We start from the raw sequence: 26,529 nt of genomic DNA on the forward strand, positions 1-26,529 counted from the left end.
GGCTGGCATGAGGCCCGGAGGCACAAACGGGCAGGAGATGCTGGAGCGGCCCGGTGTGGCGTCCACGCCCTGGCGGGAGAGGGGGAGGGGCAGAAGGAACCACCAGCAGCCGAAGGTCAGTGTGCGAGGGGCTCGGCTTCGCGTCTTTAAACCTTGCTCTAAGCTCTGTGTCCTACGCTGCTCCAACCCTGGCCCACACCCAGCCTGCCGACCTGTGCCAACTGGCGGGAACTTACGCGTCCAGGGCACCACCGCTGGGTACCGACGCGCACAGTGATCCCGCGACACCGGGCCGTTTCACTCGGTCGTGTGGCACTGGGCGGGCAGGACTTCCAGGTCAGCCCTGCCCAGCCCGCGAGACACAAACGCTCCTCTCGGCTTGCCTTCCGCTGCCCCACCCCCAGGAGCAGGTGCAGACAGCTGGGGGGGGGGGGTGGTGAGACGCTCATCTCCCAGCTCCCCACACGGCCCCTGAAGGCTTAGGAGGTGGGGCAGGGACAGGGGCAGAGAGGGCCATGGACACAGGCCAGGAGGTGAGGAAGGAGGAAAGAGAACAGACCCCCACAGCACGACCCACAGTCAACTCGTATCCTCCAAGTGTGCACAGAGCCCACAGATAGCCTCTTCTGAGGTTTTATTGTTTCTACACACGTGACTGAAAAACAGTATACTCAATGGGATGGAACCTTATACCCTGAGAAGTTCAAGAATAAATAAATTTGTGCTGCCTTTAATGAGCCCACCACTCTTTTATGCGGGAAAATGTATCTAACCTTGAAAGACCCAAGCAATTCCTTCTTCCAGTCTCTACCGAAAAGGTCAGACACATCAGAAGGGGGAGGCTGTTCCTTCTGATGGGTCCCTGTTGTCACCTGGCCATATCTATTGTTCTGAGAGCAGAAAAAAAACAGTGGATTTTTGGTTAATGGGTGAAATGTTCAAGCATCGTAAGCTGTGTCCGTGGAGGACCCGATGGAGGAGATGTGATTCGGGGGTGGTCCCATCTGGTCGGTTCAGACACCATTGTCTTCACCAAGTGCTCTTAACTCTCAGCAAACTTTGGGTTCATGACTGTCGTGGTGGCGCTCTTGAAAAGGGGGTTGTCCTGGTGGGAAAAGCGACGCGACTCGTCAGTGCAGGAGAAGAAGGAGCCAGGAGTGGGGGTGGCCTTCCCACAGTCCCAGCTCTAAGGATGAGCTTCGGGGACAGGTGGGCAGACGTCACGGGGGCGGGGGGGGCCTGACCCCCAGGACAGCCACTCACATTGTTCCACTGGGACTTGAGCTTCTCCTTCTCAAATCGCCTGTACTCCCTGAGGTCACTCACGTGGGTCAGAGCCTTCCAGATGCCCAGCAGGAGGATGCCGATGAGTACGACCCCCGCCACGATGCCCCCCACGATGGGGGCAACTTGGGGGCCCGTCGCACACTCTGAGGCAAGGGAGAAGTACGCGCTCATGAGTGTCTCAGGCCCCACGTGTGCCCTGCCCCAGGACACGGTCCGGTGCTTAGGGGGACACGGCTTTCCCACCCCTGGGCTCACCATCAAGGCAACAGGTGGGGGAGTGAACCGCAGCCCCAGGCCCCGGCCAGGGAAGGGGCAGGGCAGGGCACAGACCAGGCCCTGCGGTTCCGGACGAAACTTAAAGGCCCCTCGTTTACACGGGAAGAAAGTGGGGCCAGGACGCCAGCCTCCTGAGCCAGCTGCCACCATGGACGGCCGGTGGCCCCGTCACCAGAACCTACTGAGACCGAGTCGGTACTCAGGCAGGTGCGGTGCCTGAGGCCCCCGACACACCCGGTAGCAGAGGTTAGGGAGGAGGACTCGCCTAGTGAAAGCATTCCTGAGGAAACCGACGGCGGCATCCTGGGGCCCCCACCCTCCTCCTCCAGGGCTCTGGGCTGCAGTGTGTCAGGCCTCAGCCCCTGACCCGGGGAACAGGGCCCTTATTTGCCTGACCCTGGGTGCCCGTGTTTTCATGTGCTCCATCATCCTGACCTTTCTAGCGGGCCTCGGCGTCCTACAGAGGTCAAACAACTTGGCCAAGGGTGCACAAAACCACGTGTGACCCAAATCTGCCCATCAAAGAAACCTGGCGAGAGGTGTCCACCCTGGCAGGCCGGAACCCGCAGCCCCAGACTCAGGCTGTGAGCTCCAGGCCACACAGAGGGCCTGAGCCCCACCTGCCCCTCTGGGGTTCCCACCGCGGGGAGGGGAGCTGGGTGCGGGTCTCAGTCCCACCTGGGCACTGACGGATGCGACGTGCCCACCCCTGCTGCATTCGCCTGAGCGCCTCGGCCCCCCAGCCTCTGTCTGTCCCCTCAACCTCTCTGAGCAGGAAAGGAGTGGGGTGCTGAGCGTCTGTGTGCCCTGAATGCCCCTGGGGGCCACCCCAGAACGTACCCCAAGGGGCATCGGGGTCCCTAAGTCCCAACACCCACACGTGCTTTGTCACCGTCACCCAATGTGCCCCCTAAAACCTGACCCGACCCCCACACACCATCCGCTGCTCCCGACCCCGTCCCCGTGCTCCACTCAAGCGCAGGCTCTGTCCCCACGCCCCACCACCTCCACACCTATCCTTGTCAGCGCCTCGGTGCCTGCGTCACGCAGAGGCCCTTTGTGGGTCCGCATCCAAAAATGCAGCTCAGAGTTGTCCCTCACTCTTCTGAAAACTGCCAACAGCCTCTTGGTATGTTTGGAGAGAGACCCAAATGCCTCCCGGGACTCACCGGGGCCCATAAAGACCCAGCGCCAAGGGCCTCTGGCCCCCCAGCCTTCACTTTGGTTTGTGTGGCTGCCCTCATCCTGCGGTCTCAGCTGCAAGGGTCCTCTTCCCAGAGACCTTCTGACCTCTGACCTCTGGGGCACCGCCCCCCTCCCGTCTTTGCACCTCTTGACCCTGACCACAGTCCTGCGCTGTCTCGGGTACTGGCATTTCAGGTGTTGGCCCAGCGTGTCTCCATCCCCTTGGAAGGTGAGACCCCACAAGAACAGGATGGGCGTCCTCGTGTCCTTAGCCATTACTGGGCCAGGGACGGCCCTGGGCTGCAGCGACAGACTGCAGGCAGCGTTTAGAAAGCTGACCCCCTCCAGGGCTGAGATCTCAGCGCGGGGATCTCCAAAAGCCCGCAGGGGTCCTCACACAGCTGTCCCTCGCTCAGTTCTCGGGACCCACAGCTCCAAGCCCCAGTCAGCTGTCAAGTAGGAGGTAACCAGCCTGAGAACCGTCCCCTGGCTCGGAGCACCGCCTCTCAGGTGTCACCGGTGAGGCAGGGAGGGGCCGGTCCAGGAGGACCACAGCTGTGGACACTCGCCAACCCCCCCAGGCCGGCCTTCTAAGTGGGGAGACATTGTGGCCACCCCGGAAGTCTCACCTCGGCTGTCATCCACGTAAATGTCATAGCTGTCCCTGCCAACCCGCTGCCGCAGCGTGTAGGTGATCCAGCAGCCGTCCGCGTCCCGCTCCTTGCACGTGCGCCCCTTTTCCGGGGGCTTGTTCAGCAGGCCCACGTTCCCGCACACCGAGGTACAGTTACTCCCCGAGTGGCTCGGGTCAAATTTCAGGCACTGGGCACACAACCTGCGGAGGAGAGGAGCGTGGGGCTGAGCGCAGGTGCACGAGGACTCAGGCGCCAGGAGGGCCCCCGGGTGGGGGGACACGGGTGAAGGCTTTGGGGAGGAGGAAGGGGCTCCCGGAGGAGTCCGGGGGCAGAGCTGCGGGGACCCGGGAGCCGGAGAGCAGCATGGGTGCAGGCGGGGCGGGGCACTCACAAGTAGCGGCCGCAGGGCGACGGGCAGCCCAGGCACTCCAGGCACAGGGGCGGCTGGTAGCCGGTGTCACACTCACACACGTTGCAGACACAGCGGCCGCGCCCGTTGCACTCAAAGCCGTCGGGGTTCAGGCAGCCCCGGGTGGACCTGTCACACTGGCACGCGGAGCCCTCGAAGCCCGGGTTGCAGGAGCACTTGCCGCAGGAACAGGTGCCCCGCTCTGCAGGACAGCAGCCGAGACTCGGCCCCACCCATCCGGCCCGCACCCGTCCATCCGTCCACCTGTCTGTCCGTACCTGCTTAGCCCCAGGCGGCTGCATGGGGCTCACTGGGTCCTCCCGTCCACGCCCCCCGCTCACCCGGGTCCCCCCCACCCCCCCCCCGGTCCGCCCCTCCCCCTTTCCCCCCTCCCATCCTCGGCCCCGCTTACCTGGCTCTACCCGGGTCCACCCGTCCCTCCGTCCGCGTCCCCGCTCCCCCTCACCCCAGCTCTCCCTCACCCCTGCTCACCCTTGCCCCCGCAGACCAGGCCATCATAGCGCTCGCAGTTGACGTTGTCGCACTCGCAGAAGCGCCCGAAGATACTCTTGTTGGGGATGTCGCTCTGGTGGCACACGCACTGCCCGCACAGGCAGTCCCCCAGCCCCGAGCAGATGAGGGAGTTGTTGTCCCTCCGGCAGCTGCCCTCCAGCTCCTGACTGCTCCGGCCCTGCGTCTGGCATTCACAGTTCTTCCCGATGTAGCCGGCGTCGCACCTGCAGCGGGAGGGGCCCCGGGTCAGGCCCCCTTCTCCCAGAGCTGCGGCCCTGGGCCACACCTGCCCCACACCTGCCTGCACCACTTCACCTGCAGATGCCGCACTCCATGGAGCCCCTGTCACCACAGAGGCCGCGGTTCTGGCTCATGTCCCTGCACGGGCACTCGCACTGGGGAAGGACGTGAACGGTCACCGTGTCTGTGAAGCCCAGGGCCCGGATGACAAAGGATTGCTCATGGATGCACTCTGTGGCCGTGACCTTCACCTGGAAGGTGATCTGCGGTGGAGAAGAGCAGGGCTCAGGCAAGGCCGGGACAGCAGGCTCCCACCCCGCTCCCGTGTCCTCGCCCTCGCCTGGACGTAGGGGTTTGTCCCGGGGCCAGGCCCGAGTAGGCAAGGGGTGTGTGCTTGGTCCCAGGCCTGGAGAGTACCAGCCCTTGTAGGGGCCCTTGCAGGGGCCCCGGAGCCAGAGGATGGAAGAGGGAAGAACACGAGACACCTTGCGATTCTCCAGGACTTGGGACTTGACATGAGAAAAGAGAAAGGGCGTCGGGAGAGCCGGCGTCCGCGGTGCCAGAACGTGGGGGCAGCAGGCCCACCAGAGCCCTGCCAGCCCGTCCCGATCCCTGCGCCCATCCCTTAACCCGAGCTCCTCCTCGCATCCCTTCACCCTAGCCCCGCCCATTCACCCTAGCCCCGCCCATTCCTTCACCCGAGCCCCGCCCATCCTTTCACCCGAGCCCCGCCCAGCCTGCCCTGCCCCCCCCCCCCCGCCCCCCACGCCCATCCCTTCCCGCTTGGACTCGGGCTGGGGCAGGGGGGGGGGGGCTCTCTAGAATTTTTTTATCACACACGTGTTAATAAGGAGATATTTTCTCCTTATGTCTGGTATGCTAGGATGTCAGAATCCCACAGGAGGCCCTAGATCCTGGGTATGGACTTGTGCTCTGACCCCGAATACAGGCCCCGCAGGAACCGGGTGCGACAGCACAAAGCCCCACCACCCTCCCTGCGCGGGCAGCCAGCACAGAGCTCAGGGGGGCACCGGCTTGTCCAAAGCAAGGCACGGCCCAGACCAACTTAAATGAATTGCCACTGGGGCCACGAAGGTAGAGCAGAAATATCAGGAAAAATATATAAGAAGCAATCACCAATCATAAGATTGAATAAATCCCTGTGTGGGTCCACCCAGTGTGAGGGGAGATACTTCAGCAAAAATTTATGTGCGACATTTAGCGAGTAACATATCTGAAGGAATTCCAATGTCACATTTAAAACTGCAATAAAAGCAGTATTTTGCTGAATATTAGTTCACAGCCACAAAAAGGGAAAATTTAATTCTCATGGTCATAATAAATTCAAAATATTATGGAAATAACTTAAATATCAACGTCTTTAATCATCTGTGTTGCCCGTGCTTTAGTATCTTTGCAAAACACACAGCACACAGCGCACATATATACACACACCACACACATATACACACAGCACACACACGCACACACACACACACACACACACACAAATCAGGAAACCGGACCAGACTTGAGGTGTGTGGAAAGGAACTCTGCTCCTTGCTGGACGCACTGCCCAGCATCTTGCCCCAGGGGGCGCTGCCATCCCCTCTGTCCTCCTGCACCCGGGAGCCCTGTGTTGAGCAGTGTGCTGAGGGTGATACCCCCTGCTTGTCCCTGTGCTTGCCCCGTGTGCCTGGGTGCACTCCTAGCTGTCCCTGGGAGAGAACCTTCCCGACAGTCGGAATGGGGCCTCACCGGGACGTTGATCTGGACTCCGTCACAGTCCCCTCTGGGCTGGTCCACCTGTGATACTCCATTACTGCAGAAGGAGTCATAGGTGACTTTCAGGGTGTTGGGGACACTGTTGTGGTCCAGAAAGACCCTGGAGGAGAGTTTCTGCCGGAAAAAACGGCTACAGATTAGGGAGCTTCCTCCCGCTGTCCCCAGGCCCTTCCTGGCCAATGGCTCTGAGGCCTCTCCATTTCTCACCCCTCCCTCCTCCCCCCACATGCCCGCTGAGAGCTGGGGAGGCGCTAGGTCCTGTGCCCCGTGCAGGTGCGAACGAGGTTACCAACGCCATGGCCCCGCGAGAGGCCAGGAGGGCACAGATGGGGACAGACGCAGCCATGAGAACGGGGACTTGACAGTCCCGCCCACCACTGAGTGCCCAGTGCCTGGCACAGGGTAGGAGCTGGGAAACCCACTTAAGGGAGTGGGAGACAGGGACAGAGAGGGAGAGAGAGGAACAGAGTCAGAGTGAGTGAGCGGGGACAGGTGACCGTGCCATCGGTGTGTAGACAGAAACACTGGGCAGCGGCTGGTGCTCAAGAGGTACTGCTCTGGGGGTTAGGGGCTCTGCAAGGGTACATGGAGCACACAGAACCCCCTCGACAGGGCTGTAACTCGACACCCTCATCAGGTGCTCTCGCCACCAGGAACTTTGGCCTACAAGGGGGCTCCGTATCCGGGAGGCGAGGTTCGGGCATGGGACGAGCTGCTCCATCCCCAGGGAGGGCATGGCTGCCCTTCGGGAAGAGCCAGGCTCTTGCCCGTTGCCCGTTGCCCAGGAGGCCTGACGGTGGCCCCAGGGGGCAGGGCACTTCTGTCGGGCCCACCCTTCTGTTGACCTGCAGCAGGGAGGGCGGGGTGCCTGCGACAGCCCCAGGGACCCCGGCTGAGTGCCAGGGGGACTCACATTGTAGGCGTTCTTAATGAGCTGCACCACGTTGCTGGAATCCTCTGACAGCTCCCCCACCGCTGACTTGGGGATGACCTCGGTGAGTTTCTGTTAGGTAAACAGACCACACGGTCGCAGCTGCAGCCCTGGGGCCACGGAAGCCCATGGTTCCGTAACACCCCAGTTTCCTTCTTGCTCATAAAATGGCCCAGAGAGTCCCCCACCAGATATCTTATCGCGTTCAGTTAAGACAGCGTGTGGTCAGTGGCTCAGAAGCTGAGCACTTTCCGATTTCCTCGCTGTAAACACGCCTCCTCGGCCGAGTTCAAGCTCGTGACGTCACTGAACGCAGAGCTGGGAAGAGCGCGCCTCACCGCCGTGAGAGTGTCCCCACCATGCGGCTGTATCAGGCGCAAACAACCAAGGGCACAGAGTCGTAGGACGTGCCAAAACCACCAGGAAGGGATAGGTTCTGAGCATTTTAACGTGTTGATATAATTTAATTTTAATAACGACTGTGTGGGGGCGCCTGGGTGCCACAGTCGGTTAAGTGTCCGACTTCGGCTCAGGTCATGATCTCGCGGTTCGTGAGTTCGGGCCCCTTTTTAGGCTCTGCACTGACAGCGTGGAGCCTGCTTGGGATCCTCTCCCTCGCTGCCCCTCCCCTACTCGTGCTCTCTCTCTCTCTCTCTCTCTCAAAATACATGAATGAACTTAAACATTTTTTTTAAAAAAAAGACTGTTAAGCAGGACTGTAATAATGGGCTCCAGTAGGACCCGGGTCAGCTGGTCCCGTGGCACCTGCACGTGGGCAGCGTGGCGCACCTGGACCGCCCGGACAGCTCTGTGTTCCCTCCTTCCCCTCACACTACCTTTCCCGGAAGATTGCATCATGGCTCGCTTACAGAACTGATGGTTGAGTCACTTCTCTGACCCAACGCCCTCCCGTAACTCCCCGGAGAGACTCCAGTCACCTCCACGGAGCCCACAAGGACTGTCACAGCCTGGCCACCAACGCCCTCTGGCCTCTGCCGCCCTCTCCCCTTCACCCCCGGGGCGGGACCCCACCGTGACTCCGGGAAGCCGGGCTCCTGTCCTCTGACCTGCCTCCACTCTGGTGCGGGTGTACCAAGGACAGTGCCACAAATGCTCTCCTCTCAGGCTCTGGGTCACCTCGATGTCCCTCACCCAGAGCCCCATGAGTCGGGGTCAGGAAACGGGCTCAGATCTGCCAGGGCCCTGTTCGTGCTAGTGGGTTTGGGATTCAAATCTCCTGCTTCAGCTTCTACTCCATCACCACCCTGTCCTGCCCCAATAGCAAATTACTGGGACCTGCTGCGTCTGGTAGGACGGCCTCCAGGTCCCGACCTGCCCATGCTCACGCAGCCAGCACACGTGGGCAATCTTCTGTTACGAAGCCCCCGGCCATCGGCCCTGCGCTGAGCCACTGTCCCTGTGGTCGGGCAGGCTTCCACTGCCCGCCTGCCCCAGGACGGCTCCTAGACACCTGCCCCTCCCCCTCCTCTGTGTCCCCTGCAGGGTCCTGTCCTCCTTTGGAGTCTGGAGAACTGACAGCAGGCGCTGCTGACTCTGCGCCGCCCCCTCCCCAGCGCCCCACGCCTCCCACGGAGGGGGAGGGGCTGGCAGGTGCTCTCCCAGCCCCGCAGAGCTGAGAGGAGGCCAACCCGGCTCAAGCCGGCTGTGTACACACGCAAAACAAACACGGTGCCGGACCGAGGGCAGGAAGGACGGAAGAGAAACTGCCCCAGGAACAGAAAGTTCCCCATGTTCTAGAAGGATGGAACAAGAACAGTAATTCCGTGAAATCAGGACCGACCCAGGGTTCCCAAAGCAGAGAAGGAAGTGTCAGTGTGCGAGAGAGTTGGCTTCTGAGTGGCGGGGCAGCTCTGGCGGGGGGCCCAGGGCTCTGCAGGGTATCCGGGGGTGCTTCCTGGTGAAATCCCGCCGGCCTGAGGTCCTGCACTTGCCCCTATGGCCTGATAAACGCGTGAACCGCTCACGCTCAAACGTATTGGGACATAAAACAAGAAGGAAGCCTCTGATCTGCAGAAAGACTTTCTATGTTGTAGCAAAAATGGAAACATGGTGACTGGATTTCACCAACAGAGAACATCCTTCTTCCTTCCTCCAACCGCACGGAGCCCAGAGTGGGCACCCCCGCCTGCCGTCGCCTGTCGCCCGCCCAAGCGCAGCTCAGCCCGTAGAGACGCAGGGTGCCAGCACCACTCACGTGCCCGTGCCCGCCCTGCTGCTCAGGACCCGATGCCACCGACCTCATAGGTTTTCACCATTCTCCTGGTCACGGCGAAGATGGGCTGGATGTTACTTTCAGCCAGTTTGTGAGCCAGCTGGCCCACCGACGGGTAGTCCTGGTGGGGAGACAGACGCCTGGTCAGCCGGCCCCGGGGGTCAGGACACACCACCAGGCCATCCGGCCGCTCCCACCTGGGGCCCAGAGGCCCAGCCTCCCACCCCCGGACGATTCCACGGCGCAGTCCGATCCACTGCAGGTGAGGGCAAGCTCCTGTGACAGGTGCTGACCTTTCCAGACCAGAGGATGCCCAGCTTCCCCGTGCTGAGGGGCGGTGTGCCCCACGAGGAGCTGTCCCCGCCTGAGGTGTGGCCCCCTTGCGCCAGCCCCCTGGACCCCTAGCGCTGCCTCCCTGCTCCCCTGGGGCGGAGCCCAGGTGGGCCTTCCCTCCCAATCCCCCCCCCCCCGTGCTGCCCACTCCCTCCCAGGACCAGAAGGCCACGTACAAATTCATTGCTCCTTTTGTACATGTTGTCCTCCAGGTGACAGCGGCCATCATTGGGGGTCAGGATGGCGCCCAGCTTCCCGTCACCCGCAAAGTGGAAGCCGTCGTCCGTGGCGAACACCAGCAGCCGAGTGACATTGCGCCAGCCGATTTCCTCCTGAGAACACAGCAGAGTTAGCGGCCTCGGTTTCCCCAGTGGGCAGAGCGCAGCGTGGGGGCTGGAGCCAGGCGGCCCCTCTCACACAGCACCTCCGCCGGCACCGGCCGCGGGGCTCGGGGTCCCCGTGTCCAGGCCGAATTCTAGCACCGTGGCCTGCTCCTGAGGTGTCTGCGGGACAACCTCCCAATGGCCGCGCCCATGCACAGGACGCGGTGGGGGTTCAGACCAGGGACTGGGAAATACCCCACAGGAGGAAAGAAAACACTCACGGAAATGTTTACTACCATGTAAAAACGTGGCAGACACAAAAGATGACAGAACCTGAGGACACGCAAAGGGACAGGGCAAGCCCGGGGACGTTAGCGGCCCGTGTCGTCCACAGGACAGCACGCGGAAATGGAAATGTGCGTCTGGGGTGCAGCAGGAGACACTGGGAGATTGGAATCCTCCGAGTCGAGTTGTGCATTTACATCATGACCAGCAGGCGGGAAGGCCGGGGTCAGCAGGGGGCAGGGGGAGGCCTGCTGGGGCCAGGGACGGCAGACACGGCCACTTAGCGCACATGCCTGGGGACGCCTGGCAGGGGATGCTCCCTCTCCCTGGGTTTGGGGGCGTTCTGGGGAGCAAGGCTGGTCGGGGCCTCCCCTTGGGTGGGGGGTCTGGGGACAGGGGCGGGGCTTCCCCTTGGGTGGAGTCTGGGAACCAGGGCTGGGCGGGGCCTCCCCCTGGGAGGTCTGGGGACCCGGTCTGGGCGGGGCCTCCCTTTGGGTGGGGTCTGGGGATCTGGGCGGGGCCTCCCCTTGGGTGGGCTCTGGGGACACTGGCTGGGCAGGGCCTCCCTTGGTGAGGGTCTGGGGACCGGGGCGGGGCTTCCCCTTGGGTGGAGTCTGGGAACCGGGGCTGGACAGGGCCTCCCCTTGGGGGGTTCTGGGGACCAGGGCTGGCCGGGGCCTCCCCTTGGTGGGTCTGGGGACCAGGGCTGGGCGGGGCCTCCCCTTGGGGGGTTCTGGGGACCAGGGCTGGCCGGGGCCTCCCCTTGGGTGGGCTCTGGGGACACGGGCTGGGCAGGGCCTCCCTTGGTGAGGGTCTGGGGACCGGGGCGGGGCTTCCCCTTGGGTGGAGTCTGGGAACCGGGGCTGGACAGGGCCTCCCCTTGGGGGGTTCTGGGGACCAGGGCTGGCCGGGGCCTCCCCTTGGTGGGTCTGGGGACCAGGGCTGGGCGGGGCCTCCCCTTGGGGGGTTCTGGGGACCAGGGCTGGCCGGGGCCTCACCTTGGTGGGTCTGGGGACCAGGGCTGGACAGGGCCTCCCCTTGTGGGGTTCTGGGGACCAGGGCTGGCCGGGGCCTCCCCTTGGGTGGGCTCTGGGGACACGGGCTGGGCGGGGCCTCCCTTGGTGAGGGTCTGGGGACCGGGGCTGGGGGGGTCTCCCTTTGGGGTTGGTCTGGGGACCCGGGCTGGAAGGGGCCTCCCCTGGGAGGGGTGTGGGGACCCGGGCTGGGCGGGGCCTCACCGGACAAGCTGCGACTTGCATCATGGCGTCCAGACCGCCCTCGGGGGCGTCCAGGTTTCCGGAAATGAGCTGCTTCCCCACCTCGGTCTGGAACTGGTGGGAGTTGTTGGTGAGCTTCAGCACGTGCCTGAAGGCGAACGGCGCCTGGCACTCCTTCTCTTTGTTGGGGCACGGGTTCTTCAGCTTCTCGGGGTGCGTGTTCACGAAGGGGAGCACCGTCTTGTCCACGAAGGAGCCGAAGCCTGAGGGGTGGGCGGGACGAGTGGGGTGGGCAGGAAGCCCGCCCTGGAGCCTCTGTTTTCCTACTGCGCAGCAGGGCACGTGTGCACGAGTGTGATCGTGTACGAGTGTGAGCACGTGCACGCACGGTGTGTGAGCGCATGGGCACGGACGGAGGGTGTGCCCGTGCGTCCCTGCACACGGCTCGGGAGGAGGCAGACGGGGGAGTCAGGCGTCTCCTTTGCCTTACGCACGTGTGTGCCCGAGACTCGCACGTGGCAAGTGAGTTAGTGCAGGTCAGGACGCTGCCGGTTTGCCGGCTTCTGTCTTTGCCCGCGTGACTGCTGTGCGGCCGGCCTACTCTGCTGACTTTTCTTTTTTTTAATGAGTAGCACGGTAGAGGTCAGAAAACAAAGGAGAAGGAAGGAGAGGAGGTGGAGGGCCGGATGGCGTTGACAGCGCCCGGGGGTGGCCCCCGGGGTGGCCTGCGTGGGGCCCTGGCAAGCCCCCCCAGTGCCCTGCCTGGCAGAGGCCCGGGGCAGCAGGGCCGGCCAGGACTGAGGGGGGGAGCCTCACCGATGCGGCCCGACTCGGTGATTTCGTTGAGAGCCCGGAGCAGATCACCCCCCAGCTTCTTGACGTTGATGAGGTCATCCAGCATGGAGTAGGAGAGGTCCATCAGGTAGTACAGGTCGATGGGGTAGCCCTTGGCCCGCCGGAAGGTCACGTTGAAGGCAGCCGCCTGACCTGTCGGTAGGGACGGGGCAGAGAGAAGGCATCTCAGGGGCACTGACCTGCCCCCCACAGGTCCCGAAACGTTCACTATTGCCCCCTTCTCCGTGGCCCATGGACGAGTCACAGGGCGCCCAGCTAGATGGAGCATTCGGACACGTGCACACCGCTGAGCGCTCGTTCATCAGGCGCTGTCGAGATGCACGTCTACCTGGCTGTCCCTGCAAGCCACGCTCTGCGCCCCCAGCATGGGGCAAACCCAGCCATCCCGGTGCAGGCCCCCTTCCCGATCACGTCCCCTCTGGCCCCTGTGTGAGTCACAACACGTTCTCATGCGATTGCCGGCTTATTTGTCCCAGACCTAGGGCGCCCCGTCACATAGCAGATGCTCAATAAATCACCAAAGATCAGGGACGGCGTGACTGAGTTGTCTCTGTCCCGCTTCCAGCCCCCAGCTCCCTGCAGGACTGCCATCACAGAGGTGAGGCTGAGGGACAGACTCCACCCCGTCCTGCCCTGGCCTGTCCACTGCATGGTCCTGCTCCTTCCACCACAGCTACCTTCCCAAAGGGCACTTCTTAGGGCACTGACCGGGTTCTGCGGTCAAGTCAGTTTGAGCAACACTGATTTCAACAGTCATTCGAGTTCCTTGGCTACAGGACTTATCAGAGCCTTTGCTCTGCCAAGAGCACCTGGCATTCTGAGAGTGGGACAGAAGAGTGTTTCCCAGATGGTTGCTTCTCCCTTTTGGAAAGGACGCAGAGCAGAGGCACATAGCCACAGGTGGTGGGTGTGGGGGCTCCCTCCTGCAGGCAGAGGGGATGGGGCCACGGGGGTGCTCAGACTCCATCCTTGGGGTTTCCAACCGTCCTTGGATTCCTGCCCACCTTGCTGTCCGACCTGGCACATGGACACTTGTGCCATCGGTCGGCCCTGGCATCCAGAGCAACCGACACACATGCTACTCGTCTGTGGCCGAGGCCACGCCTACCTGGTCTCAGGTAGAGTGTCACTTTCTGTGGGGACAGCTGCTTCTGGACGCCCTCCTGGTCGTCGTGGGTCTCGGCCAGGCTCCTGGGGTCTATGATGTCGTCAGCTGCACATCCCTTCAATAGCAGCTGCTCCCGGGTGTCGCAGCGAACGGAGTCTGGCTCCCCCAGACCGGTGAAGTTCTGGGGGTGGGACCGGGGGTCAGGAGTCAGGAGGAGGGTGGAGAAAATGTGGGGGCCACACCGTGGGTGCTGCATGAGACTGGCCCTCGGGGTCACTGGAGGAGGCTGACCCGCCTTATTCCCACCTGGGATTCAAGACAGGTGTCCTTGTGGGGGTGGGGTGGGCGGGAGGCTGGGCAGCCGGGGACACCTGCCTTCCAGTGGCCTCTCCGTGGGCCTCCTACGTCCCCCCCGGTCTGGGAACCAGCCGTCTGCCCTCCACTGCCTTCGGCAGCAGAGATGACGGAAGGACCGATGTCTCCAGCCCCAGGCTGGCCCATGGCGGGGTCCCTCAGCAGCCCCAGAGCCGGGAGCACCCGGCCAGGGGTGTCCACCTTCAGCAGCCTTCATCGGAGGCTCTGCCCTGAGAAAAGGCACGTGGCACCCGGGGAGCCCTGGGTCCAGGGCAGTGTCCTCATGACCCCACGAAGACCCCTGGGTTCTGACAGCACGGGGCAGGAGAAGGGCCCGCGTTCGGTGGCACCAAGGGAGGACACGCTAAAGACACGTGTGCGGCTCTCTGCTCCTTTCACAGAAGGAGGCTCAGGAAGGGTAAGGCGGCCACGCGGGAGGCCGGCCAGGTACAGCCGGGGCCACGGAGGGGCCACGAGGGCTGGCGCTTCCTGGGCTGCCCGTCTGTCCCTTTGGAGCTCTGTCGGTGCATGAAGTACTTGAGACATAAAGCGAAATCCACAGGAACAGACAGAGTCCCAAACGTGATCCCCGTGGAAGGAAGCGAGGCCAGCTGTATCCCCAAGGAATGGAACGAGCCCACGAAAGGGAAGGGAGAAATCCAACTGGCTGGCAGAGGTTTCAGCCCCGGGCTGTGGCCGTGCCGCATCCGAGCAGAGAGACCCCACCACACCCCACTTCTCTGTAGGCTGCTGGTGGCCGGGGTGCGGGCTGGCAACTCTGAAGCCGCTGCCCCTGCCTCGTAGGGTTGAGAAAAGGAGGACATGTACTGCAGCTATCCGGAGGCAGGCTTCTCGAGAAAGGGAACCAGAACCTTCAGAGCAATGTCTGATCCCACCCTTGGGGCCAGGAGAGTGCGGCTGGGCCTGGAGCGTCTGGTTGTTCTGGAGTAAGAAAGTGCTCAAAAAAAGTGATGAGGGCACAGGCCAAGGGGGAGGGGGAGGGGGAGGGTCCCAGTGGCCAAATGTGAAACCATTTGAGCCTCAGAATGACGGCGATAGATTGTAAAGCTATTGAATAAAATAAAAATCTACGGGGTCCACACTGATGAGAGAGAAGAGACTGTAGGAGCCGTTGCGGGAGGCCGTGAAGTGGACGCCACCACCTGGCAGCCCTCCAAGTGATAAGTGATTCGTGCCCGAATCACCTACGGGTGCCAACCTGAGCGGGTGTAAGCCTGACGGGGAGCGGAATGTTTCCTGGCCTCGGCGCATCTCCTCACAATTACTTACTAACCGCAAGGAGTGAATAATGACATCATGGCAGAGACGCCGGGCAGTCGCCCCCTCGGCTGGGCGGTCCACACTGGCATCACCAGTGTTGGGACGCGGTGACAGCACGAGTCCCGGGCAGGGCTCCGGCCAAAACGCACGCGCTGGGCCCAATCGGAGGGGAGGCCGGGCAAGCCCACGCTGAGGGCTTGCACACACCTGCTCCCCTGAACTCCGGGGAAATGTCAATGGCGTGATGACGCAGAGCGAGGGGCGCCCTGGATTGGAGGCGACTAGGGGGACAGAACGCCTACGTGCAGAGCGTGACCCTGGGTCACCACACAGACAGAGGGAGATGCCATCGAAGGCATTATTGGAACAACTGGCAAACTTTGTGTAGAGTGTGCAGGGGTGATGAGGTGCCACGGGCAGTGTGGAGACTTGGAAAAGTGTTTTGTGGTTCTCTGAGGGGATGCATTGTGGTTAAGGACCCTTGAAGTATGAAGAATTAAGGGTCCCCCGGGGCGGGAGGGCACGGTCAGGATCCGGGGGTCCCCCAGGGCGGGAGGGCACGGTCAGGAGCTGGCTGGCGGCGTCCCAGGGGAGGCGGATGTGGTCAGGAGCTGAGGGTCCCTCGAGGGAGGGGTTCTCTCTAGGAGGAGGGTGGGCCTGGGACAGGAACTGTCAATTTAGGGACTGTGCCCTGGAGGTCTTGTCATGGGTAAAACATAAAAACGAAAAAACACAGCGGAGGAGTTAAGGTCCCGACACAGAACCGCCCACAACTTCTCCCCTGAGAGCTGTGTCCACTTCCCTGTGTGTCTCCTCGTGGTCTGTGGCCAGGGCTTGTGCCCGGGCAGGGGGCACAGAGCAGGGGTCCGCCTCCCCTGGGGCTGCCCCGGGGTGGGGCCAAGTCTGCCCGTCCCTCTGACAGTCCCGTGCCCCTGGGCTGCGCCTGCCCCCCCCCCCACGTCCCCCAGGAAACAGAGGGGTGGGCGCCCCTGGGTGCCAGCAGCTCCAGAGGCAGAGAGAGGGCGCCCGGCGGGGTGGTGGGAAGGCGGGAAGGGCAGCCAGGCGTGGGGGCCCTCGGCGGGCGCAGCCTAAGGCGGCTCTTACCAGCTTCTGGCACCAGGCACAGCCGGGGCCCGACTCCACGCAGTCCCGGCAGTTGCTGACCTTGAACTTGGTACACTTCTGGCCGAGGGCTGGGGGCAAGATGAGGCGGCTCCGTGAGCGGCGGCGGCCTGCGCTGGCCAACCCCACACGGAGCCACGGGCACTCGGGGCGGCGGAGATGGGTGCGGGTCAGGGGGTGGGTGGGGGAGGAGGGGCAGCCGGAGCACCAGGAGGGGTGGGAGGAAACCAGGCTTCGCGGGAGGGGGAGTGCGGGGGGGACTGAGGCCCGTTCCTGGGCCTTGTTCCCAGGGGCGCCGCCCCTCCAAGGCTGGAACTCGGCCCTGGAGGATGCGGGGGGGGGGGGGCGGGCCCCTTTCTCTCCCCCCTGCCGGCATGGACCGCATGGCCCTGCCTGTGCGGAACTCACCGGACCAGAGGGCGAGCAGACCCACCAGGGTGAGGAGTGGCAAGTGCCGGGGCAGCATGTCCTGGGGAGGGAAGGGGTCTCAGTGACGGGGCCTCGGACCCCAGGCTCTCCAGACTCTCCGGCTGGCTGGCCCACAGACGCGGCGCCCGAGGGCCCTGTGCCTGCTGCCCCGGGGGGGGGCCAGCCCCCGGGAGAGGCCGACGCGGGCCGCGCCTGCTGAGTGCCCGAGGGGGGTTGTGCTGGCAGCAGGAAAGGAGGCCCGAGCGGCGTGGGGCTCACTGCTGAGCCCACCAGCCTCCCGGGAGGAGCAGGGAGTGGGCCTCCCTCCAGGGACGCGTGTGCACGCAGGCGCACACCCGGGACCCCCCCCCCCGATGTACACGTCACACACACTGCGCACCGCACGTGTGAGGCTGCACCCGTGGACGGGGGCTGCGGCCATCGTGTGCCCGAGTCCTCAGTGAACTGAGTGCCGATCTCAGAGCAGAGCCTGGGCTGGCCCGGGGCCTCCTGGCAGCTGCAGAACCAGTATGATGGGAGCACCTGCCGGGAGCCAGCCTAGCCAGCCGCCCCGCTCAGACGCCCCTGCGGGAGGGGAAGTGGGTGCTGTGGAGCCCACTGCTGCCCTGTCCGAGGCCACAGCCCTAGGCCGCCAGCATTCCGTGTTTCCTGACGCACACCTGCCGTCCTTAAACACCCAGCACCTGACGTTCCCAGATGCGAGGTCGTTGGGGCGAGGCTGAGGACGGGTGTTCAGGTCAAGGCGGACCCGGCGCCTTCTAACCCACCGCCCGATGGGCAACACCTCCCTCGCCAGGATGCCACCCTCCCCTGAAGGCGCCCCGGGTTGGGGGCTGCCGGACCCCGGCTGGGCCCAAAGCACCGATGCCCCCCGGCCTCAGAAATCCTCAGCTAGCTGTGGTCTTTCTATCAGACCAAGAAGGCAAACAAGGTGTAGGGGAGCCAGGAATCAGGAGATAGCAGGCAGGAAGGGGGTCGCATTCTACCAGAAGCAAATATCCAGGGGCGCCTGGATGGCTCAGTCGGATGGATGGCGTCCGACTTCGGCTCAGGTCATGATCTCACAGTCTGTGAGTGAGTTCGAGCGCGGCGTCGGGCTCTGTGCTGACGGTTCAGTGCCTAGAGCCTGCCTCGGGTTCTGTGTCTCCTTCTCTCTCTGCCCCTCCCCGGCTCACGCTCTGTCTCTCAAAAATGAATAAACATTAAAAGATCAATACTCCCCACCCAGAATGTCACGTGAAGGCCAGCTCGTCTCCCGAGGGCAGGCCTCTGAGGCCCTGGGGCTCCCTGCCCCCTGACACTGCCTGGTGGTGGCCGGCCAGGAGGGCGACCTCGGGGCCAGCAGAGGCCCTGACCAGGGCCCATGGTCCCTGCCTTGCCTGCTGGGCTCAGATGCGGCCTGTAGGTGGGCCCCCGTTTGCGCCCCTGTAACCCGTGTCTCTGCACCCAGAGGCTCCGGGTGAAGGAGAACCAGCCGGGGCTCCCCTGCTCCCGTGGTGGGGTTCCTGTGTGTATTAGCCCCGTCCAGTCTCAAGTTCCCATCTTTTTGGAGGTGCCCCTGCTCCCTGGTCCCCACCAATATTATGAGCAGGACCCAGAAATGTCAAAACAGAACACTCCATCCTTCCTGTTCAGGGTCAAATTGCAGAAGCCACGTGGCACTGTGGCTTCCTGGGTCATAGCGGTGGCCACATGGGCCCGGGCGGCAGTTTTCAGTTCACTCCGGCCAAGCCCGTTCACGAAAGAAAGCCCCTTGTCTCCCACTGTGGGTGCGTGGGGCTCAGGCGAGGCTGGTCCCAGTTTCCATCTGGCCCCTCCAAAATTCCACAGCTGACCGCCGGTGCAGACCAGCCCGGGGCTGACCTGGCCACCGCCCCAGGCACATTCGGCCTGTGGGTAGCCACCCCCTAAAGAGGCCGCTCCAAGCGGAGGGTGGAGGCCCTCCCCAAGTGCCCAACCATGCCTGCGCTCCCGCAGGGCAAGCCCGTGCCACAGCCCCGAGGAAGGGGCACGTGCTCTCCTGTGGCCACAGACTGAACCCCAAACATTCACAACAACCAGCACGAGAGCTCCTGGGGTCCTCGCATGGGAAACGGAGACCCGAGCAGCGGCAGGATGTAAACCTGGGTTCCCGTTTTCCCGACACACTCCTCCCACAGAGAGGGAGGGAGCCTTGATTACGGTAAGACGGCCCACAGGCTGTGATGTCCTGACATTGACCACAGGAAGCCGGGTGGGGGCTGTGGCTGCCCTCTCTCCACGCGATCCTGGCCTGCAGGAGATGGGGGCGGCCACGGAGGACCCGCGTGTCCCCCAGCCTGGTGGGGTGGGGGCGGGGTGCCCCGACACAGGGTGGCTCTGGACTGCAGCCAGCCCTCCTCTCAGCCTCGGGCGGGTGGGGGCGGGTGGCGGCGGGTGGAGCCCCCTCCCCCCTGGGCCTCAGGGGGCGGGGCTGCGGTGCACCTGCCCGGCAGGCAGGACTGGCCCTCAGAGGCCAGGCCTCGCCTGAGACCAGCATCCTGGAGCCACACAGACCGGGCCCCCTCTGAGCGCAGTCCCGCAGCCTGGCTCCCGCTACAGCACAGGGTGTGGGTGCCCGAGCCCTGATGGCCGCCCTGGCACACTGCCTCGGCTTCCTGTGAGACCGCAGCTCTGGGTGGGGGCAGGCTTGGAGAGCACTCCAGTGCACCCCAGCACCCGGCACCCATGGGCACCCGACTCGTAAGGACCCTGGCTCGGAAGCTGGAGGGCAAGTGGGAGGCCCCGGCTGAGCAGGGCAAGGAGGGGGACCCCAGGCTCCAGGGCCCAGCCAGGAGTCCTGAGGCGTGGGCACCCTGCTCCAGCAGCCCCCAGGCCTCACCTCCCCGGACCCGGACCCGAGCGCGGCCCCTCCGGTGCAAAACCCGAAGTCTAGGCAGCTTGAGCTACCCCAGGCCCTCCACGGCTGTGAGGACTCTGCCCTCGAGGAGGCTGCTGGCACGGCCTGGGTCCAAACTGCAGGAAGTGGTGACTCCCGAGTCACGGGCAGGGTCAGCCCCTCCAGACCCAGAGACCCGGGCCCCGAGGCACCCAGCGGACGCAGCTGACCAGGGTCTCCTTTGGCAAGAGTAAAGCCCTTAACCGCCAGGTGAGAGGGCAGGGAGCATCAGAAGAACAACACGATACATTCCTCCCCAATCTCTCACACACAAACATAACCCATATTTGGTAAAAGACAAGAAAAAGCAGAAACATTAGAAAGAAAAAAACTTCGGGCAGCATGCCGAGGGAGTGCACAGTGTCTGACTCAGGACAGTAAGCTGGTGTCAGATCAGGTTTCCCGTCAAAGAGGAGGCGGAAAACAGGCAAAAAAAGTGTGGGGGTGCCTGTGTGGCTCGGTCGGTTGAGCGTCCCGACTTCGGCTCAGGTCATGATCTCACGGTCCGTGGGTTCGAGCCCCCCGTCGGGCTCTGTGCTGACAGCCTGGAACCTGGAGCCTGCTTCGGATTCTGTGTCTCCCTCTCTCCCTGCCCCTCTCCTACTCGCACACTGTTTCTCTCTCAAAAATAAATAAGCGCTTAAACAATGAAGAAGAAAATCCCTTCGGAAACTTCTCTATCTCTACCCACCCAACTTAAAAGTATATAACCAATTGTTCCTGACGCCCCCAGTACCCCTCTTTCTGCCCACGGTCCTGTGCCCGTGCTTTTTTTTTCAACGTTTATTTATTTTTGGGACAGAGAGAGACAGAGCATGAACGGGGGAGGGGCAGAGAGAGAGGGAGACACAGAATCGGAAACAGGCTCCAGGCTCTGAGCCGTCAGCCCAGAGCCCGACGCGGGGCTCGAACTCACGGAGCGCGAGATCGTGACCTGGCTGAAGTCGGACGCTTAACCGACTGCGCCACCCAGGCGCCCCTGTGCCCGTGCTTTAATAAAACCACCTTCTTGCACAGAAAACGTCTTAAGAATTCTTTCTTGACCGTTCCCTCCCGGCCCACATCACATCAAGAGACGGAGGTTTTGCAAAAGTGCAAACCCTCACGTTAGGCCACTCGAGGTCCCCAGGGCTCACTGGCCATCAGAACGGCTCAGGCCTGTGGGGTCACAAAACCCACTGACCTGGGTTTACGGGCCCGAATCAGGTGATGGAGGGCGGGCGAGGGGGAAGGCTCTGGCGAGGAAGTTCAAAGATGGGAGGCAGCCACCCCCCCCCCCCGCCCCCACGCGGTACTCACCCCCGGAGCCTGCGGACTCAAAGCCGTTTCATGGTGAAAAAGCCCATGTCTACCAGGGATCTGAAACAGGCACCAGCCTTTTTAAACCAAAAGGCAGAGTGTGGATATGGAGTCGCTTCTGCCTTCTATAAAAACACAGAATGGACAGAAGCTGGCTTCCGCGGGGGCGGCTGGAGCCACCACCTGCTGAGCACGGAGGCTCCGGACAGACCCAGGGCACAGAAAGGGCAGTGAGGCCAGAGGACGCAGGGCCCGTATGCTCCCTGGACCCCCAGCCCTACAAAAGTGTCCGCGAGGCACGTCGACCGTTGCCCACCTCACCCTGCGAAGTCTGACGGCACACATTGCAAGGGCCGGTTTCTTGGCATGTGGAAGAAGGCGAGACACCCTCCCACGTATCAACTAGACATTTTAAAGAGCTCAGGGGCGCCTGGCTGGCTCAGTCAGGAGAGCATGCGACTCTTGACCTCAGGGTCGTGAGTTCCAGCCCCACGCTGGCTGCAGAGATTACTTAAATAAATAAAACTTTGGGCACCTGGATGGCTGTCGGTTGAGCGTCCGACTCCGGCTCAGGACGCGATCTCACGGTTCGTGGGTTCGAGCCCTGCATCGAGCTCTGTGCTGACAGCTCAGAGCCTGGAGCCTGCTTCGGATTCTGTGTCTCCCTCTCTCTCTGCCCCTCCCCTGCTCTTGTGCTCTCTCTCTCTCTCTCTCTCTCTTTCTCTCAAAAATAGGGGCGCCTGGGTGGCTCAGTCGGTTGGGCGTCCGACTTCGGCTCAGGTCACGATCTCACGGTCCGTGAGTTCGAGCCCCGCATCGGGCTCTGGGTTGATGGCTCAGAGCCTGGAGCCTGCTTCCGATTCTGTGTCTCCCTCTCTCTCTGCCCCTCCCCCATTCGTGCTCTGTCTCTCTCAGTCTCAAAAATAAATAAACATTAAAAAAAAAAATTAAAAAAAAAATAAATAAACATCAAAAATAAATAAAAAGACATTAAAAAAAGAAATTTTAAAACAATGTGCTAAACACCTCTCAGGTCAGAGAGGAAGTCAAAATGATATTTGCAGACAACATCCTCTGTGCAATTCCACCTCTGTGCGGTGAAAACCCTCTGTGCAGGATGGGACGTGAAAACAGTTGCCTGATGTGCTTTGGTTGCAGGTGAGGACAGGTGCACGTACGGGGACGGAAATGCAGAGGTGGGGGAAAGAGCAGGAAAGCTTTGGTAAGGGAGGCAGGAAATACACAGACGAGGGCAGAAGTCATGAATGGGAAAAGCGAACAAAAAAGCGAAAATCGACAGATAGGACCTGCTTCCTGGGAAAAGGCAACGACCTTGGTATGATGATTGCCAAGCAGCTTGGGGAAGAAGGGTCAAGATGGCAGCAGTGCTGCTGGGGGGGGGGGCGGGGTGACCCTGGCCCGTGGCCCGGGGCTGAGTCAGAGACAGGGAGTGGGTTGCACCCCAGCCTTCAAAGGGGATGAGCAGAAGTGGGGGTTCCCCAGGAAGGGGCCTCCTTCACACCAGAGGCTGCGTAAACTCCGTGGAATTTGGGGACATAAAATGATAACGGAACCAGAAGAGTGTATCTCTGAGTCAGGAAACCTTCTGAGCATAAAACTAAGGAAGGAAATACCAAGAAGACAGACTCAAAACGGGTCATGATCTCACGGTTCATGAGATCAGGCCCCGCGTCGGGTTCTGAACTGACCATGTGGAGCCCACGTGGGATTTTCTCTCTCTCCCTCTTTCTCTCAAGATAAATAAACTTAAAGAGTCAGTGACAAAGAGGCAAATGTCCCAAGAAAGGTGGTGGGCAGTCGTCACAGCCGGCTGACAAACATTTGACAACGTGCGGCTGGCTAGCAGCCAAGTAGCCGACCCAAAGAGCCGGGCTTCCCGTCCACCTGTGCAGCTGGACGACGGCCCGTGAAGGCCGCCCTGTGGGCCCCGCACAGCGGCGAAAGTGGGCAAGCGCCCGTTCAGGGCAACTCAAGGTTCGTGGAAAAAAGAAAAAGTGGATATATCCCAACGGGCCACGTTTCTGTCCGTCTGTGCCGCGCGGGGGACCCGGGCCGGGGGCTCACGCAGAAGCCGGGCTCTGCCGGCTCCCTGACCCCCCCGGGAAGTGGGGTTTGAATTATACATTCGATTGTGGAGTCAGTTGGAGTCTGAACCACCGGTGGCCCTTGTCACGGGTGGGGGGCCTCCTCCGGGGTGCACACAGGTCCCTCCCATCCCCGGAGAGCAGGCGGCATCCTCGGAACAGTCTGCAAGGCCCGTGGTCAGTGTTCCCGTCTCTCGTGAAACCCCCAGGTGATGACCGTAATTTGCCCTGGGCCTCCTGCTGCCGCACAGGGCAGGCCGGCCACGGCCACGGCCACGGCCACGGCCACGACTGTAGGGCAGGGAGCCCCACCCAGGTTTCTACGGAGGCCAGAGGCTGAGCCTTCGGGAAATGCTTTACTCTACCGCCTCGCATCCTGAGCCGCCCCCCCCCCAGCCCTCCCACCCGGTCCTCTCCCCGGCGGAGCTGATCCCTAACCTCACAGAAACCCCACATGGGCCACTGGAGTCAGCACAACCCTCAGTCACCTGGACATCAGGTGCCCACAGAGGGAGACCCTGTGCCTGCCTGGGATGTAGCACCGAGGTGTGGGCTCGGCCGCTGCCACCACGGTCCCCCCGCCTCCCACCCCGCCCCTGGCTGCCCCTCCTCCTCGCCCACTCGGGGTCCCAGGTGCCCCCAAAGGAGGGGAGCCCAGCCGGGGACGGCAGAGCAGGACCCCAGCCCTGGGTTGGGGGAAGAGGACGGGCGCCAGGACGAGGTGAGACCAGGGGACCGAAGGGCGGTGTCGGCCGGGATCCAGGGGGACCCCGGGGGCCAGACGCGGCTCCAGGCCCCCCACTCCCAGGAGGCCTCCGGAGAGGCCCCCAGGAGCCTGGCTGTGGGAGGTTTAGTCACACACCTATGTCTGTCCTCCAAAACTCAGCTCTCACACGACACCTTCACAGCATTCGGCCCGAGCTCGCAGACCTCTGACGGTCTGAGAGAAGCGGTGGACCCCTCAGCAGGAAAATGCACACGTACCACATGCACACCTACACACACCTACACCCCCCCACACCCATGCACACCTACACACATGCACGCTTACAAGCACACACACGGTGCACACCCCCACGCACCCCCACGTCCACACACACCTACACACGCCCATACACACATGCACACTCACACGCAAGCACACACACAACGCACACCTATACACCCACACACGCCCATACACACATGCACACTCACACGCAAGCACACACACAACGCACACCTATACACCCACACACGCCCATACACACATGCACACTCACACGCAAGCACACACACAACGCACACCTATACACCCACACACGCCCATACACACATGCACACTCACACGCAAGCACACACACAACGCACACCTATACACCCACACACGCCCATACACACATGCACACTCACACGCAAGCACACACAACGCACACCTATACACCCACACACGCCCATACACACATGCACACTCACACGCAAGCACACACAACGCACACCTATACACCCACACACGCCCATACACACATGCACACTCACGCAAGCACACACACAACGCACACCTATACACCCACACACGCCCATACACACATGCACACTCACACGCAAGCACACACACAACGCACACCTATACACCCACACATGCCCATACACACATGCACACTCACACGCAAGCACACACAACACACACCTATACACCCACACACGCCCATACACACATGCACACTCACGCAAGCACACACACAATGCACACCTATACACCCACACACGCCCATACACACATGCACACTCACACGCAAGCACACACACAACGCACACCTATACACCCACACACGCCCATACTCACATGCACACTCACACGCAAGCACACACAACGCACACCTATACACCCACACACGCCCATACACACATGCACACTCACACGCAAGCACACACACAACGCACACCTATACACCCACACACGCCCATACACACATGCACACTCACACGCAAGCACACACAACGCACACCTATACACCCACACACGCCCATACACACATGCACACTCACACGCAAGCACACACACAACGCACACCTATACACCCACACATGCCCATACACACATGCACACTCACACGCAAGCACACACAACACACACCTATACACCCACACACGCCCATACACACATGCACACTCACACACAAGTACACACAACGCACACCTACATGCACCCCCACACCCATACACACGTGCACACACACAAGTACACACGTAATGCACACCTACACACACACACACCACCTACACACCCCCATACACACTGCACACTCACACATAAGTACACACCATGCACACCTACACATGCCCAGACACACACGCACACTCACACACAGGTACACACAACGCACACCTACATGCACCCCCACACCCATACACACCTTCATACACACACGCACACTCACACACAAGTACACACACAACGCACACCTGCACACACCCACATACCTACACACGCCCGTACACATATGCACTCACACACAAGTATACACACAACGCGCACCCACATCCCCCACACCTCCACACACCTGACACACAACACACTCTCACATACCTCATGTGCAACACATACACGCCTCACACTCAAATACTTATATAAACACACACATTTGCTCACACAATGCTCTCACACGCACACACGTGTGCACCCTCTCACCCTTCCACAGGCACCCCCGCTCTCGCCCACACTCACCGCACACACCGTGGGAGGAGAGACCACCCCAGCCAGCCTCAGAGGCGTGGGGAGGAGGGTCTCGGGCAGGAAAAGGGAGGTGAGCCGGGGCCCGCCAGCGCTCCCACGGCCCGGCCCCTCCGGGGGGGTCTCGCCTGCCCCCCAGCCTCCTCCAGGCTCCACGGCCTCGCAGCCCCCGTGTCGGGGACTCAGGAAGTGCGTGTGGTTTATCGAGAGCCCCTAGACCCAGCGACCGAGGCCCGGAGCTGTGCCCCGTCCTCCCGCCTGGGTCCTGTCCCCAGTTACAGCCGTCCCCGCCTCTCTGTGGCTCTGACCACGGGGGGCACAGCGCTCCCCCTGGCTGGAGTGGACGAGCCCAGGGTGGGTGGCGGGGACCAGGGCCTCCCCACAGGGTTGGGCCGCTCCCCTGGGGAAGAGCCGCGGGGCCCAACCGGTCCCCCTTTAGGAAAGCGACCCCTGTCCCCCCCCCCCCCGTCCCCTCACCTCGCTGATGCCCTGGCGATCTCAGTGGGGTGTCCCGGCTGGGCAGGGAGGGGGCTCCGCTCTTTACCGGGCTGGGCTGTCGCGCGGCGAAGATGGCCCGCGAGCCCCGACGGCGGTGAGGGCACAGTGCTTCCTGTTCCCACTGCTTTGGAGGAAGTAGTTGCAAGTGGCTGATTGCACCACAGGTGGCCCATCAGACCCCAGCCCTCGAGCTCTG

General features: G+C 62.4%; 1 protein-coding gene and 1 long non-coding RNA gene across 2 annotated transcripts; one reads left to right on the forward strand and one right to left on the reverse strand.

Moving 5' to 3' along the window:
- Nucleotides 1-617: 617 nt before the first annotated feature.
- Nucleotides 618-26,454, reverse strand: ITGB2 (integrin subunit beta 2). The gene is made up of 16 exons (XM_047099819.1): nucleotides 26,313-26,454; nucleotides 16,781-16,841; nucleotides 16,355-16,443; nucleotides 13,616-13,796; nucleotides 12,469-12,639; nucleotides 11,674-11,915; nucleotides 10,004-10,159; nucleotides 9,520-9,615; nucleotides 7,244-7,333; nucleotides 6,304-6,444; nucleotides 4,621-4,808; nucleotides 4,285-4,529; nucleotides 3,775-3,994; nucleotides 3,378-3,583; nucleotides 1,264-1,430; nucleotides 618-1,105 (listed from the first exon to the last, which is right to left on the reverse strand). Exons 2-16 carry the CDS (start codon nucleotides 16,836-16,838, stop codon nucleotides 1,043-1,045), a joined length of 2,313 nt encoding a protein of 770 aa, XP_046955775.1. The 5' UTR covers nucleotides 16,839-16,841; nucleotides 26,313-26,454; the 3' UTR covers nucleotides 618-1,042.
- LOC124526694 (uncharacterized) lies at nucleotides 18,537-20,142 on the forward strand. Its single transcript, XR_006965721.1, has 2 exons — nucleotides 18,537-18,983; nucleotides 19,645-20,142. It is a non-coding gene; the product is annotated as an uncharacterized LOC124526694 (long non-coding RNA).
- Nucleotides 26,455-26,529: the final 75 nt, after the last annotated feature.

This window comes from Lynx rufus, unplaced genomic scaffold (assembly GCF_022079265.1).
Source record: "Lynx rufus isolate CCGP_SWC_20201006 ecotype Redwood Valley unplaced genomic scaffold, mLynRuf1.p SCAF_5, whole genome shotgun sequence".
Taxonomy (NCBI): domain Eukaryota; kingdom Metazoa; phylum Chordata; class Mammalia; order Carnivora; family Felidae; genus Lynx; species Lynx rufus.